The sequence below is a fragment of the Oreochromis aureus genome, linkage group 10 (genome assembly GCF_013358895.1).
Source record: "Oreochromis aureus strain Israel breed Guangdong linkage group 10, ZZ_aureus, whole genome shotgun sequence".
NCBI lineage: Eukaryota > Metazoa > Chordata > Actinopteri > Cichliformes > Cichlidae > Oreochromis > Oreochromis aureus.
The window spans coordinates 15,080,369-15,094,394 of NC_052951.1; the positions used below are offsets into that span (position 1 = coordinate 15,080,369).

The window sequence follows — 14,026 nt, forward strand, 5'->3', positions numbered from 1 at the left end:
TGTTCTCCCCGTGTTTGCGTGGGTTCCCTCCGGGTACTCCGGCTTCCTCCCACCGTCCAAAGACATGCAGCTTGTGGGGATAGGTTAATTGGATAATCCAAATTGTCACTAGGTGTGAATATGTGAGTGTGAATGGTTGTCTGTCCCTGTGTGTTAGCCCTGCGACAGACTGGCGACCTGTCCAGGGTGTACCCCGCCTCTCGCCCTATGACAGCTGGGATAGGCTCCAGCGCCCCCCGCGACCCTGAAAAGGATAAGCGGAACCGAATGGATGGATGGATGGACCTTTCTGTGTTCATGTTTCAGTCAGTGCTGACAAGATCTCGAACACCTATGGCTCAAATACAATCAGAAACAATGACAGAGTATCAACCATGTGCAACAGATGGCTGTAGACACTCACTGTTGTACCCCTCTCCCGATATCCTCAAACATAGAGAATCAAAAACTTCAAATTTGAATTCATCACTTCATAAGACCTGTTCCCGCTGATTTTCCGTTCAGTTCTTGTCCAACTTGGCACACCTCAGCCTTTTCTCCCCCGTTTCCCTTCCTTAAGAATGGCTTCTTGACAGCCACCCTTACACTGAGACCATTTTCTTCTACTTCATTGAACAGTAATAGATTGACTGAAAGGCCAGCTGCATCTCTCAGGTCCTATCAGGTCTTTGCTGATTTTTTTTCATTTGTGCTGTAGATAATTTTATAGATCTGCCACTTCTTCTTTTGACCCTCACCTGTCCAGTTTCCTGCCCATTGGAGATTTTGAGGATATACTGCACACCACGCCACGATATCCCAGTTTTTTTGACCAATATATCTTTTACTAATCACATTGTTGGTACAAAAGTACCATTTCATGCCTGTAAACTGTGTTATCGTTGGCTTTTTTTGTAGATTGGATTAAGGAAAAAAATTGGCTGCTACTAACAAAATGCCTAAATGTACAATTTAAATTGATTCTTTGCTATGTTGAATTAGATTTATAACTCATAGATCAGGGTTGAATGGCATAACAAACAAAAAACATTGCTCTGAAAATGGTCAAGTACAAGGACTGGACTGAAAAATTAGTGAAAACCAGCCAATGTCCAATGAAAAACTTTGAAAGAGCTTCAGAAAGCTGGAGAACTATTGATTAAGACCACCTTAAAAAGGTCTGACCACCCGAAAACAAAATATGAAGAACTGATGGGTAGTGAGTTTTGGACAGTACTCTGTGTGTGTGTGTGTGTGTGTGTGTGCGTGTGCGTGTGCGTGCAGATAAGTATAGAATATTTAAATTGAGTCTGTACTTTACAAAAAAATCACACTGTCGGTCACATACATTTGACCTTTTATATTTAATGTTTATATTCACATACGTGCATTGTCATTTATCGTTAGTAATGTTGTGTCACTATGTATACAGCATCTTTTGACAGTGAATAGGCACTTAATCTTTGCGCTCTTCACTTATGACAGACATTGCTACGATGAAGGCGTGCTGATCTCTCCCAGCCTCTTCAGCAGCCCATCGAGCGTCTCCAGGTTTTGGGCTTTTTCCTCTAGCAGCTCATATCGCAAACTGGAAATGTCCTGCTTGATTTCTTTCAGCTCTCCTGGATTTAAAAAAAATAGATGCAAAGCTATCAAAGAAAATGTTGATGCCAACATGGGAGGACAAATGGTGCTCTTTATTATTTTACCTTCAGTGATGTCATCGCTCTCTCTGTCTGCTTGCGCTTTGATGATGTACCGCTTTATTAGCCGCTTCATGATCTTCTGCAACCAGTAAAGGAAAAGGGGTTTGAATTATGAACAAAATGTTCTGTGCAAAAATAACACATTAAAACAAGTAATAAAATTCTGTTTAAAACATCGTGAAATACACAAACACATACCTGATATCTGGTTCGGCTGGTAGAAGCACCATATGCTGAGTTTTTGCTTACTCCAAGCTGGAATATTGAGCTCAAATTAGCTGAACAGAATTGTGACATTTCTCAGGTTAAACTTGTTGGGACAAAACGAGGGCGTGAGGTGCAGTCTGTGGTGTGGCAGTAATACCACTGGGAGGTGCTAAGGCTCTTCCACTAATGCTGAACTATCATGTTACCTTTCAAGCTGCGAAAGGATAAATATTGGATATATTAGGGAATTAATCGCCATACTGTGTGGTACCTGGTTGAGTTGTGTCTCATTTTTCTCCTTGCTGTGTCCATCAGCTAACTGCAGGAGAAAGGACTTGATGCCTGTGGCCAGTCCGAGCATAGATTTTGGGCTGGGGACTAGGTTGAAGGGCACAGGGAGGGTCCTTCCCTCCTCAAAGTAGGAGAACCAAAGTTTTGCACGAGCAAACTTCCACTCGACGTCAGCATCATCCTAAAAAAAAAATTAAATCATGAGGAAAATGGGGAAATGTATCAGGGAAGGAAATATACATGTTTGACAGGACAGAGGGGGGAAAAGCCTGTGGTGCATTACAACCACCAGTTGGTATGAAGTGTGGACCAGCCACTCCCTTATTCACAAGGGGTCTCCACATATTGACATAGCAGATTCTAACAACAGATGCCCTTCCTCACACAACTCCAAAGGGATTTATGTCTCCTCCCAAAGTTAAAACCAAGGATCTCTTGCTTGTTAAGCAAACATGTAAATTACTATGGAGCCACTTGCCCTCAAAGAAAAGAAAGAAGAAAAACTCAAATCCTAACTCAGGTTAATACTACCTCTGACAGAGTAATAAAATATGTTCAACAGTTTCGTCTTCTACACAATAATCACATTTCCCCATATGGGCTCGCCTTTTTATAAACAATGTGTCAGCAAACATACCCGCATGGACACACAGTCGGTAGGTATGGGTGAAGTGTGGACCCAGTGAGCAGTGAGCAGGGCAAATTCACTATGGGTTACCCACAGAAAACCCTCATGGGTTAGCCCAGGGGGTAAAACTAATGTGGGGCCTAAATGGGCTAACCCATAGATGTTTTAGTGAGGGTTTTCTATGGGTAAGCCCACTATATGAAAATCCTCACAGGAATCCAAAAGGAAAAAATGACTATGGGCCCTACATTAGATGCATCCACTGTGGGGAACCCACAGAATTACTTCTTGGGAGGGCAAAGTGGTAAAACTGCTATAGGCCCCACATGGGCTAGCCTACATGGGGCTCACGTAGGTTTTCTGTGGGCAACCCACACCGGGCTTACAGAAAACTCTTATAGAGACTCCAAGGACAACACTGCTGTCAGCCCTGTGTGGGCTCACCTAATTGGGGCTCACATGGGATAAGTGGGGGTTTACCAAGTCCACACAGCAGGACACTTTACCCACAGGTGGGTCTATAGAGGCATGTTTGCTGGGTAAAGGAAAAGGCCCTAATTTAATTCAGTTGTATTCACTTTCTGTGACACAAATAAATGAAAGTAGTTTGCTTCCCTTTATACCTTATTGTAAATGACATTATTTCTCCTTATGAATGTGTGCTTGGTTGAACGAACCTTGTAGTGAATCTTTGTTAGAGTTAGTGCTATATAAGTACCAGTTCAACATGCGCTACATGTGGGGCTGCTTTTTCAGCCGATGCTTCATATTTTCAAGCATGCATCTGGGGCACAGAATGATTTACCGTCTTAATGACCTACCTCAATCTCCTGGAAGGAACTATTAATCATGGCAATGAGCATGTTGAGCAGCACTATCACCATGGTAACATTGTAAACTCCGTACAGGACGTAACCGGTGTTCTCGATGAATTTGTGTTCGTTGTTGACCACTACGGATCTGACCTCAGACAGTCCAAATATAGCCCAGAACAATGTCTTGAAGCTCTCCTCCAGGCTGGACAGACGCACAGACAAATAAAGGGACAGAGGGAGAAGAGAGGGAAGTTATTTTTGAATTTAAACCAGCTGTACACCATCAACGTCAGAGATACTCTTTTAGTAAATCAACAGAAGGACAAAATATTTTTTGGAGTTAGAATTACAGAATAATTCAGAATAGTGCTGACATTATTGCACAAACATACAAGTTTAGCATGAATTTATTTGAAAATCAACTTCCAGGCACAATGTATCTGATTCTGAGGCAACATGTCATATTTTTATAATACTCTATTATGACTGTGTAAAAGCTTAGCTGTAACTATTTGTGCTAATGGGTCCCAAGATAAATGCAAGATTCTTTTCATTACTGCCACATAATTTTGCTCTTTGTTTTGAAATCCAAGATATTTTAACTTTTTTTGGACTCAAAACTTCTTCAGCTGTGGGGAGATCAAATCCCCCCTGGGTGCACTGATGATAAGTTTTGTCCACACTATAACCACAACCAGTGATAAGGGTCCCAAGGGCTTAGTTTTAAATGGTGACAAGCCACAAAAATGTTGGGGCTTCTTTTAACTGTAATAACCACAGAATGAGTGGGTCTACCAAACAAACAGCTCTCAGATCTTGGATAAGAATAGTTAGAAAGGATCAGGATATAAAATATCTGTGAACCCTTGTGGTGATATCCTTGGTTTGGATTGGTAATCCATTGTTGATCAAGAATTGAATCAAGATTCATGATGAATTCGTCTGTGCAAGTTGATGAAAAAAAGAAATAAATAGATAAACAAATTCAGATGTTCACTGGTATTGACTTACGTTGTGAAGGCATCATTTTGTTTTGCACCCCGGTAGTAAGAGTACAGGTTGAACATGCCGATCATGAACGCCAGAAAGACCAAGATGAAAATGACCATGAACTTAAAAATGTCCTTTACTGTCCTTCCCAAAGAGATTTGCAGGGGACCGAAGCTTTCATTGGCTGGGAGGATATAAGCAATCCGAGAGAAGCTCAGCACCACTGCGACCGCGTACAGGCCCTCTGACACCAACTGGGGATCTGACGGCAACCAGTGGATACGAGCTACAAAAAAGCACAAGCGTAAGTCAGAAAATCACCTTTGATTAAAGCTTGCAATTATTATTTTAAGGCAGACTGAAGAGGATATTTTGATAAATGACCACAATATGGGCACCAAAAATGCTATTTAACAAAGGATGTGTTAGCCACGCTGCTGAATTTCATCTTGTTCTCTTTAAAGAGAAGGAAAAAACAAAAGTTAATTTGCCAATAAACACAGGAAAATCTAGGGCGACAGTGATACTTTTTACTTTTTACATCTAGAGACTGACAGCTACAACAGACACAACAGTAAAGCCATGAACATGTGAAGTGAATCTTTTACTTATAAATCAATCTTCAGCTCTGAAACCTTGGGTTCTGGCATTTCTGCAGATGTTGCTTGCAACCTGCGTAAAAGTTGTTGCTAACCAATCGCATCACCTCATGGCAGTGTCCCCCAGCAGGAAAGAAACATGTGTCTTTTGTTCTGTTTCAATTCAATTTTATGTATATAGTGCCAAATTACAAAAACAGTCACTTCAAGGCACTTCATATTGTAAAGTAAAGGCTCTACTATAACACAGATTTTCCTGTAAAGACTCGCCCCTCACCCCCAATCGGTCATGGCGCATGGCTACCCCTCCCTGCAAGAGGTTTCTTCCTGTTAAAAAGGAGTCTTTACTTCCCACTGTCACAAGTACTTGTTTATAGGGGGTTGTCTGGTTGTTGAGGGTTCTTTTCAAGTGATTTGCTGCTGTATAAATCAAGCACATCATGGTATTTGAATTAGTTCATGTGATGTGTGAAAATGTGAAACTGCTCACCCATAGTGAAGTAGTGTATGTCCGAAGGCAGTTTGACATTAATCAACGTGGTGTAGTTCGCGTACACAGAGGTCTGTGCTAAGTTAGCGTGTCTCAGCGCAGAGAAGCGGCAGCTAAAGGAAGCCAGAAAGATGGCGAGCATCCCAAAATCCAAGAAGTTCCATGGCTCAACCAGGTACTCCCCTGGTCCTTGACTCCAGATCTCCTTTACCTCCGCCCAAATCATACCTGCAGCAGGAGCACAAGAACACAAATTACATGATTCGGTAGATGTTTATTTGTTTTTTTTAATTGTTTGCTTTTTTATTATCTATCATCATCTTATGCTCACCCATGACCCATGAGATGATAAGGATCTCCATCCAAGTGAAGGGTGTTGTAGTCATGCGGTAGAGCAGCAGAGGGTCAGAGCTGCCCGGGAGCTGATGGTGTGTCATGTTTGGCAGCAGGGTGGTGCCTGCAAAGCGGTCAGCAGCATTCAGGATGAGAAGACCCAGGAAAATTGTGAAGGATGAGGCATGAGCCACAAACTTCATGAAGGGGCTACGCATCACTTTTCCCACCTGAGAATGAGAGATGGAATAACGGAAGGGTGAGAGGAAAGCTTGTACTGTGAATGATCTTTATGGATGTAAATATTACATACTCTGCTGCATGGGGCAATCCAGTAAGCCACAGCCAGTCCAGGCAGTCCTATAGCCACCGCCAGCACCACCAGCAGTTTGATCGCAGTGGTTTGTTGTCTCAGGCCAGGCAGGTTCTCATACCAGATACTCAGCAGCTGCTGCTGGCAGTTAGGATGAGCCACAAACTGAAAGGCACAGATGAAAGAAGTAGGACAGAAGAGTTAAGGAGAAGGAAACAGGAAAATAAAGGCTACTGGAAGCTTAAGGTAGAATCCTTAAAGTGTGATTCTATTTTTATTTATTTGAAACCGAGAAAAGCAGCAATCCATTACATCTGAGAGCTGAAACAAGAGCAGATTTGTTTTTGTTTTTATTGATCTGAACAATTAATTGATTTATGAAGAGTAATTTTATGGCATTTTACAAACTGATTAATCATTTAAACAACACAAATTGGCTTCTAAAACGATTACATCAGACAGCTGCAATTAGAAATGAAGACAGATGAGTTCAGACTCAGCTCAACGTGACTAAGTGCTACAAATATCTTTATATTAAAAACACTTGACAACAGCATTTTGATGTTTCACACTATAAATTCCATTTTTCATTTCTATTTTTTTAACTGATCTTAAAATTAGGTATTGTTTCCCAGCATCCATAGCTGTTGTTGTTGTTGTTGTTTTTCTCACTCTTGGATATTTGTCTGATTTTAAAAGTTTGTTACCTTCATGCAGTAATGTTACTGACAGTCCAACTCATATAGGATTTTTGAGACGGACACCATCACTGATATTTGGTGATTTAAAAATCTGATATATTGGCCGATTTTTTTTTTTTCTTTCAGGCACACTAGAAAAAAAAATTCCCAAACATTTGTTATGTGTAGTTACTTTTTACTAAGATAGTATAACAAAGCAGTTTGAAAATAAACTTGTTTTATTGTCACATTACTCGTTTACACTCTGCCCAACTCTGCTCAGATCAGCTGGTCGTTCTGAACACTTTTCCAACACAGGAGCTGCAGAGCGCCTTCTAGTGGAAAAATTATGTAATAACCTTCGCAACACAGTTGAGCGATGTTTCTACGTTCTCTTCTTTAGTTTTCATTTATCAACCTAAAAATGGAAATTATTTGCCAATACTGATAATTGGCTGACAAATAGCTGTTATCGCCCAACATATCAGTTTGGCTCTATGCCGTATGCTCAAGCAGGATCCACAACTGGAACAGATGACAGTTTTAGTGGGATATCAATCTAAATGGGTTATACTGCTCCCATGGCACAGATAAATGTTTGCAATACTTCGTACTTGCTCAGAAAACCCATGTTTCATCCTGCCGCTGTGTCATTGCCTGTTTGAGAACACACTGACCTTTTTGAGCTCGTATTTGATGGCTAATTTGAGCCGTGTGAGGGAGGGGCGACCTGGTACATCATAGCTATCGTCCGAGTCAGTTTCTCCATTCAGTATGGCCTCAACTTCCTCCGTGCTGCGACACAGGTCCAGAAGGCCCACCACGTAGTCCTTGCACTGGCTCGACAGGCGGGAGTAGTCATTCTAGAAACATGACGGAGGAAACGTACATCAGGAGTTAAACATTTGAAATGATTTGGTAAGATGCTAGTAAGATGCAAGTAAATGCAAAAAGGCAGTTTTTAAATGATGTTTTCATTTATTGAGAGCAAAAAGCTATCCACACTTGCCCCTAAACCTAATAACTGTTTGTTCTATTTCTAGCAGCAAAAACAGCAATCATGCATTTCTGAAAGCTGACAGTGAGTCTTTCACAACGCTGTGGAGGATTTTTTCGCCTACTCTTCCTTGCAGCATTGTTTTCATTCAGCCACATTGGAGGGTGTTTGAGCCTGAACAGTCTGTTTACGGTGATGTCAAAGCATCTCAGTCTATTTTAAGACCAGACTTTGACTAGGCCACTCCATGTCATTGCTGCGTAACCTGAGTGCTCTTGAGCTTCAGGGAATGAACGGACATTCTCCTTCAGGATTTCCTGTTAGAGAGCAGAATTCATGAATATATCAAGTCAGCAGCAAGTCATCCGGGTCTTGAAGCAGCAAAGCAGCCTCCGACCATCACACTACATCACCACCACCGTGTTTGACTGTTGTCATGTTCTCGTTATGGAATGCTTTGCTAGTTTTATGCCACATGTAACAGGATACAAAGCTTCTAAAACGTTCAACTTTTGTCTCATCAGCCCACAGAATATTTCCCAAAAGTCTTGGCAATTATGAGACAAGCCTTTGTGTTCTTCCAAGTGTGACAAATATGGAAACGAATAAGAAATCGGGAATGGGGCAAATACTTTTCACAGCATGAACATCAAGAAAAAAATGTGTGAGCTGTATTTGGACATCTCTGCTCAGCCAGCCTGTTGTTTATTTATTATACAGTACCCACAGCATACTTTGGTACTCTGAGCCCAGCAATAATTACAGCTGTTGTTTATGTGTCAAACCAAAAATCTGAAGAGTGACCACGGGATCTAGACCCTCGTCTGTTCTTCTCTTAGGCTCATAAAGTGTTCATGGGTATCTTTTTTTAGGGTATGTGTACAGCAGTGATAACAGACAGTGCACATTACTTCTGCCGGACTTGTGTTTGAATTTTTGTTCTTGTCCTTGTATTTGTACCTTAAATTCTTTCTCAATATTAGCCAGCATGGCCAGTTCATTGCTGAGCTCCAGTGCTGCCAGCACTGGATCCTCATTAGACAAGGAGAGGTAAGCAGGACTGGCGAGTCCTCTGTAGGCATTGATCCTCGATCGGGAGTGGCTGAAGGAGTCAAACTGCTGCTGGTAGTTGCACGAGTCACAGCCACAGAAGTAGTCATGAGGCGGATCGATGCGAGCCCCTTTACTTAGCAGGGTGTAAACAATTTCATATTCCTGACAGTGCGCAGCCAGTATCACTGGAGTCACGTCATGAGAAAACCTGCAGGAATTTACACACACAGAAACATGCAGACAGTACGCAGTATCAGCATTCGCCTGAGCTTGTTTTCTGCAAACGAGGTTTAAGTTTCAACATTTTTATGAATGTTATGAATTTGAACTTTTCTGCAAATTAACTGAAAAAAAGCAAAGAAATAGCAGCAGCTGGAGCAGTCAGTGCATCCAACATAGTTACATTGCGTCACCAAGCACATGAACATTTCCATTTATACCTCACTACCCCCCTAATGTTAGCTTCTTGTTGTTGACTCATATGAGACTATGACAGCTGTGGAACATATTTAACTGCTTTCTTGTTCAGAGATAGATTAGATATAATATCTCCCATCAGCACATATGAAGCTCCTGCCAGAACTATCTTAGCTTAGCACAAAGACTGTAAATAGGAAAATGATTTGCTGCTAAATCCATCTGCCAAGACTTCTAAACTTAGTTTCTTTAATGCAACAAACTTAGTTGCCAGTGAAAAAAAAGCTGCATGCAGCTGCATGATGAAAGCAAAAATGAGCCTTGAAACCAAATATTAAGGAGAGATCTGCATGTCAGGAACTTGTTTTTATAAAACACAAGTTTTGCTATTTTATTTATTGAAGCTTTAATTTGCAAACTTCACACAACAGCTTTATGAAGCAGCAATAGCAAAATAAAGAGCACCCATGTTCATAATTATTACATAAATACACTACCTACACTTCTCTTAACCACACGATAATCAGTTACATTTGTGGCTAATACTGTCTCTTTATCTTACAGCGTCTGCCCATCATAAACTGAGTAGCTGCTCAAGTGTCTGAAAGACAGAATCACACAAACCATTGAGGTGTTTAATACTCAATACATATCTAAAAAAGTCTCATCTGTATGCGTGTTCCAAATGTTTTCCTAAAGTGCAAATGTGCCTAATAAAGTGTCCGCTATTACCTAAAACAAATATACAAATTTAAGTAATGAAACACTTCTTCCTCACACATACCTTGTCCCGTCCTCATCATAAGCATAGAAGTCATCCAACATGTCTGCCTGAACGGGGCTTGCCGATAGACGGCGGGCATCTCTAAATGAAGGGTGGCCCAGCAAAGTCTCTGTGATGCGAACATAACCTTTACCTAAAACAAACACGGAGCAAACTTGTTGGTGGTACAACTTCCATTTACACTGCTGTTGCTAAACTTGCTGAATCTTAAGGATAACTCCAAAATCTTAGCTCACATAGTATTTGGTAGTTTGCTGGAGTTTGTGATCATTATTGCAGTATTTGGGCTGGTTTAAAGTATTTTTAACCATGTAGTGGTTAACCAAGTAGTTGGTAAATTTCCTAATCATTTGTTAGCATGCCATAATGGCTCAAACAGAGTAGCTCAACTTGAAAGAAAATGGTCCTTTGGACTCATATTTTGCTACTATAAAACATAAACTGTGGAGAAATTAAATGTATATTTTCCTTGCGATGCGTGCAGTGCATAATATATTTTGATAAGGACTGCCGTTATCCCACAGGTCACCCTTGGAGAACCCCTGATGTAGGTAGGCTATCTACTCAGGTCGGTCACAGTTTTTGGAATCTAAATTTCCTGTTTGTTTATTTTTTTAAATGATTACTTACTAAAGAAAAAAAACATACATGCTCAGCTTTCCTGAACAATGGAACCAACCTTTAATATTGTCTTTTTTTTAAATGTCAATCTTGTAAATCTTGTAACTGCTAACAGAAGAGGCTAAATGTCTAGTCTTTTGTACTCGTGCTAAATTAGCATGTTAGCAACTTAGCTAGACAGGATTTTGCAAAAGCCAAAGTTTAGTGGTCTTGGGCAGTAGTTCTCCAGGATTTCTTAGGGTCTTACGAAGGTTTTTCTTTAGGCATTGGCTTCTTTTCCCCTCATTTTCAGTCCAGACCTGAGAGATCTCTGAGCCTTCAGCTGATCCATTTACTGTTCACTGAAGCCTCATCAGAAATGGTCTCATTGGAAGGGTGACCATCAAGAAGACCTTCTTAAAGAAGGAAAACAGGGGAAAAGTAAGGTTTGCCAAATTTCCCAATAAGTGGACTGAAAATCTGTGGCAACAGGTCATATTGAGCAATGAATCCAAATATGAACATTTTGGTTCAAATCATCATCATTATGTATGAAGAAGGTCAGCAGAGACGTACAACAGTAAGTACAACTGGTGGAGAGTCTTTAAAGGTTTCAGGCATCATAGACAGTGGTGTTGAGGATCTCGTCAAACCGATGAAATTATGAACACAGTAAAGTAAAGTAAACTCAGATTTTGATCCATCATGCAATACCATCTGAAAAGCATCTGATTGTCAGTGGCTTCATTATTCAGCATGACAGTCATCCCAAACACACTGCCAGTCATACCTTTATAGAAAAACATACACTTGCATACTATCAGTGATGGACTGGCCTGCCCAGAGCTCGGACCTCAGCATTATTGAAGCAGTGTGAGATCTTGACAGAGAACAGAAGGCAGCCAACATCCAAAGTAGAGCTTTGAATTTCCTTCAACAGACCAGAGAATGAAGCTACAAGAGCTGAAACTATGTTGAAGAATAAAGGTGGTGATGCCAAATATTGATTTTAAAGTTTGTTAGAATTGCACTCCTTTTGCTTCATACACTACATTTGATTGTCCTAGCGAAATACTAAGAAATAAGTAAAATGTAAAAACGTAGTCATCAACAATCTCCTCAAACTAAACACAAAGTATTTCACCAGAAATTGTCCAAGTCTGGCCCGTTTGAGCAGAAAAATGCCAATGCAATTTTTGCAGGCGGCTGAGTGGCTGCAGGATGTATGAGAAACTTGACTCAGAGACTGTGGTACAGAGGGGTTAACAGAACTGAGGCACTTAAATTAATCATTATTATTAAGCAATGTCACTAGACCCATAAAGAGACACAGCTATGTAAGGATACAGATTAACAGATAAACTGTTACATAACTGTGGTTCCATCCAGTCAAGCAATGTGTTGTGTCTGACATCTTTGGAACTTTTGAGTGATATAGAGATTTAGCCATATTATGTGTTTTTGGCCATACGCAAATAATCAGGTCTTACTGATGGCTAAAAGGAGAGCGTCGCCCACTCTGGCCAAGTCTGCCCTCCCCAGCAGCAGCTCCGTCACCTCCAGATGTTCGTTGGCCACTGCCAGCTGCAGTGCATTTTGGCCCATGTAGTCAACAGCGTTGACATTCAAGTTGGGTACATGCAGCAGCATACGCCGCACCTCTGGTATGTTCCCGTATTCAGCTGCTTCCAGGAAACGCTGCTCAACCTCTGACAGGCTGACTGAGGGAGCTGAGAACATGTAGGCAGGTCCACGGAGAGCCTGGCGTCGTTTAGCAGCAGTGAGACGAGCCATAAGCTGTCTCTCAGAGTTACTGTGGCTGCCAGAAACATAAAAAACACTCGATGTATGGTCCACACATGAATTTACACACACTGTAGTTAATTTGTGGCATAATAAAAGGTGGCAGCAACTGTCCCTGACTGTTCCTTAGTCTTGATCCTCTCTTTCCACCAGAACGGTGCAGGTGTGCTAGCCACACAATGAGAGAGAGACCCACACACCCGTGAGAGAGCACTGAATCACAGTTAACCTCATTAATATACTTGCCTCCCATAATCTGCAATTAGTAGATTTAAGTTAACTTTTACCTGGAGAACAGATGAAATATTATCAAGTTACAACATTTTCCTGGTTCTGTATTTCTTTCTTAATATTGTTTAAGATGCATTACAACACATTCTGTTCTGCTACATCATATGAGGTTTGTTTATGCCATGATGGCTTACACGGCTTGCACATAAAAACGAAGTATTCAGTGCATCAAAAGGACCAAAAGGATTCCCAAGCAGGCATCAGTATGTGACGAGGGGCATAAGAAGAGGTTGAGAAATCCTGTAGCACTGAGCACTGAGGCTAATGTAAACAATGAGGCTGGAAATGCAAAAAAATGGTTTACATTAATTATATTACTTATAAGTTAAATTACATTTACTAATGGATCATGGGCTCTGAAGTACACTCTCAAATACACTCAAGTACACTCTCCCTCCATCCCAGAGCGCTGACCTAGAGTAAAACCCAAAGAGCACCTGTGGCTGTTTTGCTGGCTAAAACAGGTGGCAAGTTAAAGAATGCAAACTGAAGAACATTGTGCAATATTTAGTGAAAATTACCATCAGGCGTCCAAATACTTTTTATCTTCTCCTTCAAACTTTTTAAAACCTGTGAGTCTTATCCATGATTTTAACAGAAAGATGCAGAGGATGAGCATATATGCCTGCTACACCTCTGGCAGACTTACCCAAGGCATCGTCCGGAGCAACACGTTTCCTCTCCAAAATCATCGTACATGAGCAGGTTATCACGGCTCCTGGCTCTGGGGCTGTCGCTGTAACCTGCAGTCCCGCTGGCACGATGAACTGCAAGCGGTCTGTGGTTCATCCTGGAGGTGATCGACAGCAGAGGCTCTGCTCCCGTTTCATGTGAAAGACTAATCAAGTGCCTATGGCATGTCTCTCTCTCTCCGTCTCTCTGTCGCCCTCCCCCTCTGTTTTTTTCTGTGTTCTTGAGAAAGAATGCATCCTTCTGGGTCCCACTACACTTTTCCTTACGTGACGCATTGAACTTTACAGATGTGGGAGGAAGCTCAGGGTTGCGACTGAACAGGCTCAGAGTTACTACTGATGTAGGGTCATATTTGTC

At 41.3% G+C, this 14,026-nt stretch overlaps 1 protein-coding gene across 2 annotated transcripts; it reads right to left on the bottom strand.

Moving 5' to 3' along the window:
- Window positions 1-1,328: 1,328 nt before the first annotated feature.
- trpc6a (transient receptor potential cation channel, subfamily C, member 6a) lies at window positions 1,329-13,851 on the bottom strand. 2 transcript variants are annotated; one of them, XM_031731356.2, is made up of 14 exons: window positions 13,626-13,851; window positions 12,373-12,701; window positions 10,283-10,415; window positions 8,989-9,289; window positions 7,709-7,894; window positions 6,352-6,516; window positions 6,037-6,268; window positions 5,706-5,933; window positions 4,638-4,902; window positions 3,633-3,828; window positions 2,164-2,364; window positions 1,884-1,940; window positions 1,689-1,764; window positions 1,329-1,601 (listed from the first exon to the last, which is right to left on the bottom strand). In XM_031731356.2, the coding sequence occupies exons 1-14, from the start codon at window positions 13,763-13,765 to the stop codon at window positions 1,471-1,473; spliced, it is 2,640 nt and encodes an 879-aa protein (XP_031587216.2). In that variant the 5' UTR covers window positions 13,766-13,851; the 3' UTR covers window positions 1,329-1,470. The 2 variants fall into 2 exon arrangements, with proteins under 2 accessions (XP_031587216.2, XP_039474268.1); XM_039618334.1 differs by lacking the exon at window positions 12,373-12,701 and having other exon boundaries at window positions 13,626-13,799.
- Between the last annotated feature and the right edge of the window lie 175 nt (window positions 13,852-14,026).

Coding starts and splice junctions, on each gene's coding strand:
- trpc6a (XM_031731356.2), bottom strand. CDS start 13,765: ATGAACCACAGACCGCTTGCAGTTCATCGTGCCAGCGGGACTGCAGGT. Junction 4,903..5,705: donor CATACACTACTTCACTATGG/GTGAGCAGTTTC, acceptor GCTTTTTTGTAG/CTCGTATCCACTGGTTGCCG. Junction 1,765..1,883: donor CCAGCCGAACCAGATATCAG/GTATGTGTTTGT, acceptor TACTGGTTGCAG/AAGATCATGAAGCGGCTAAT.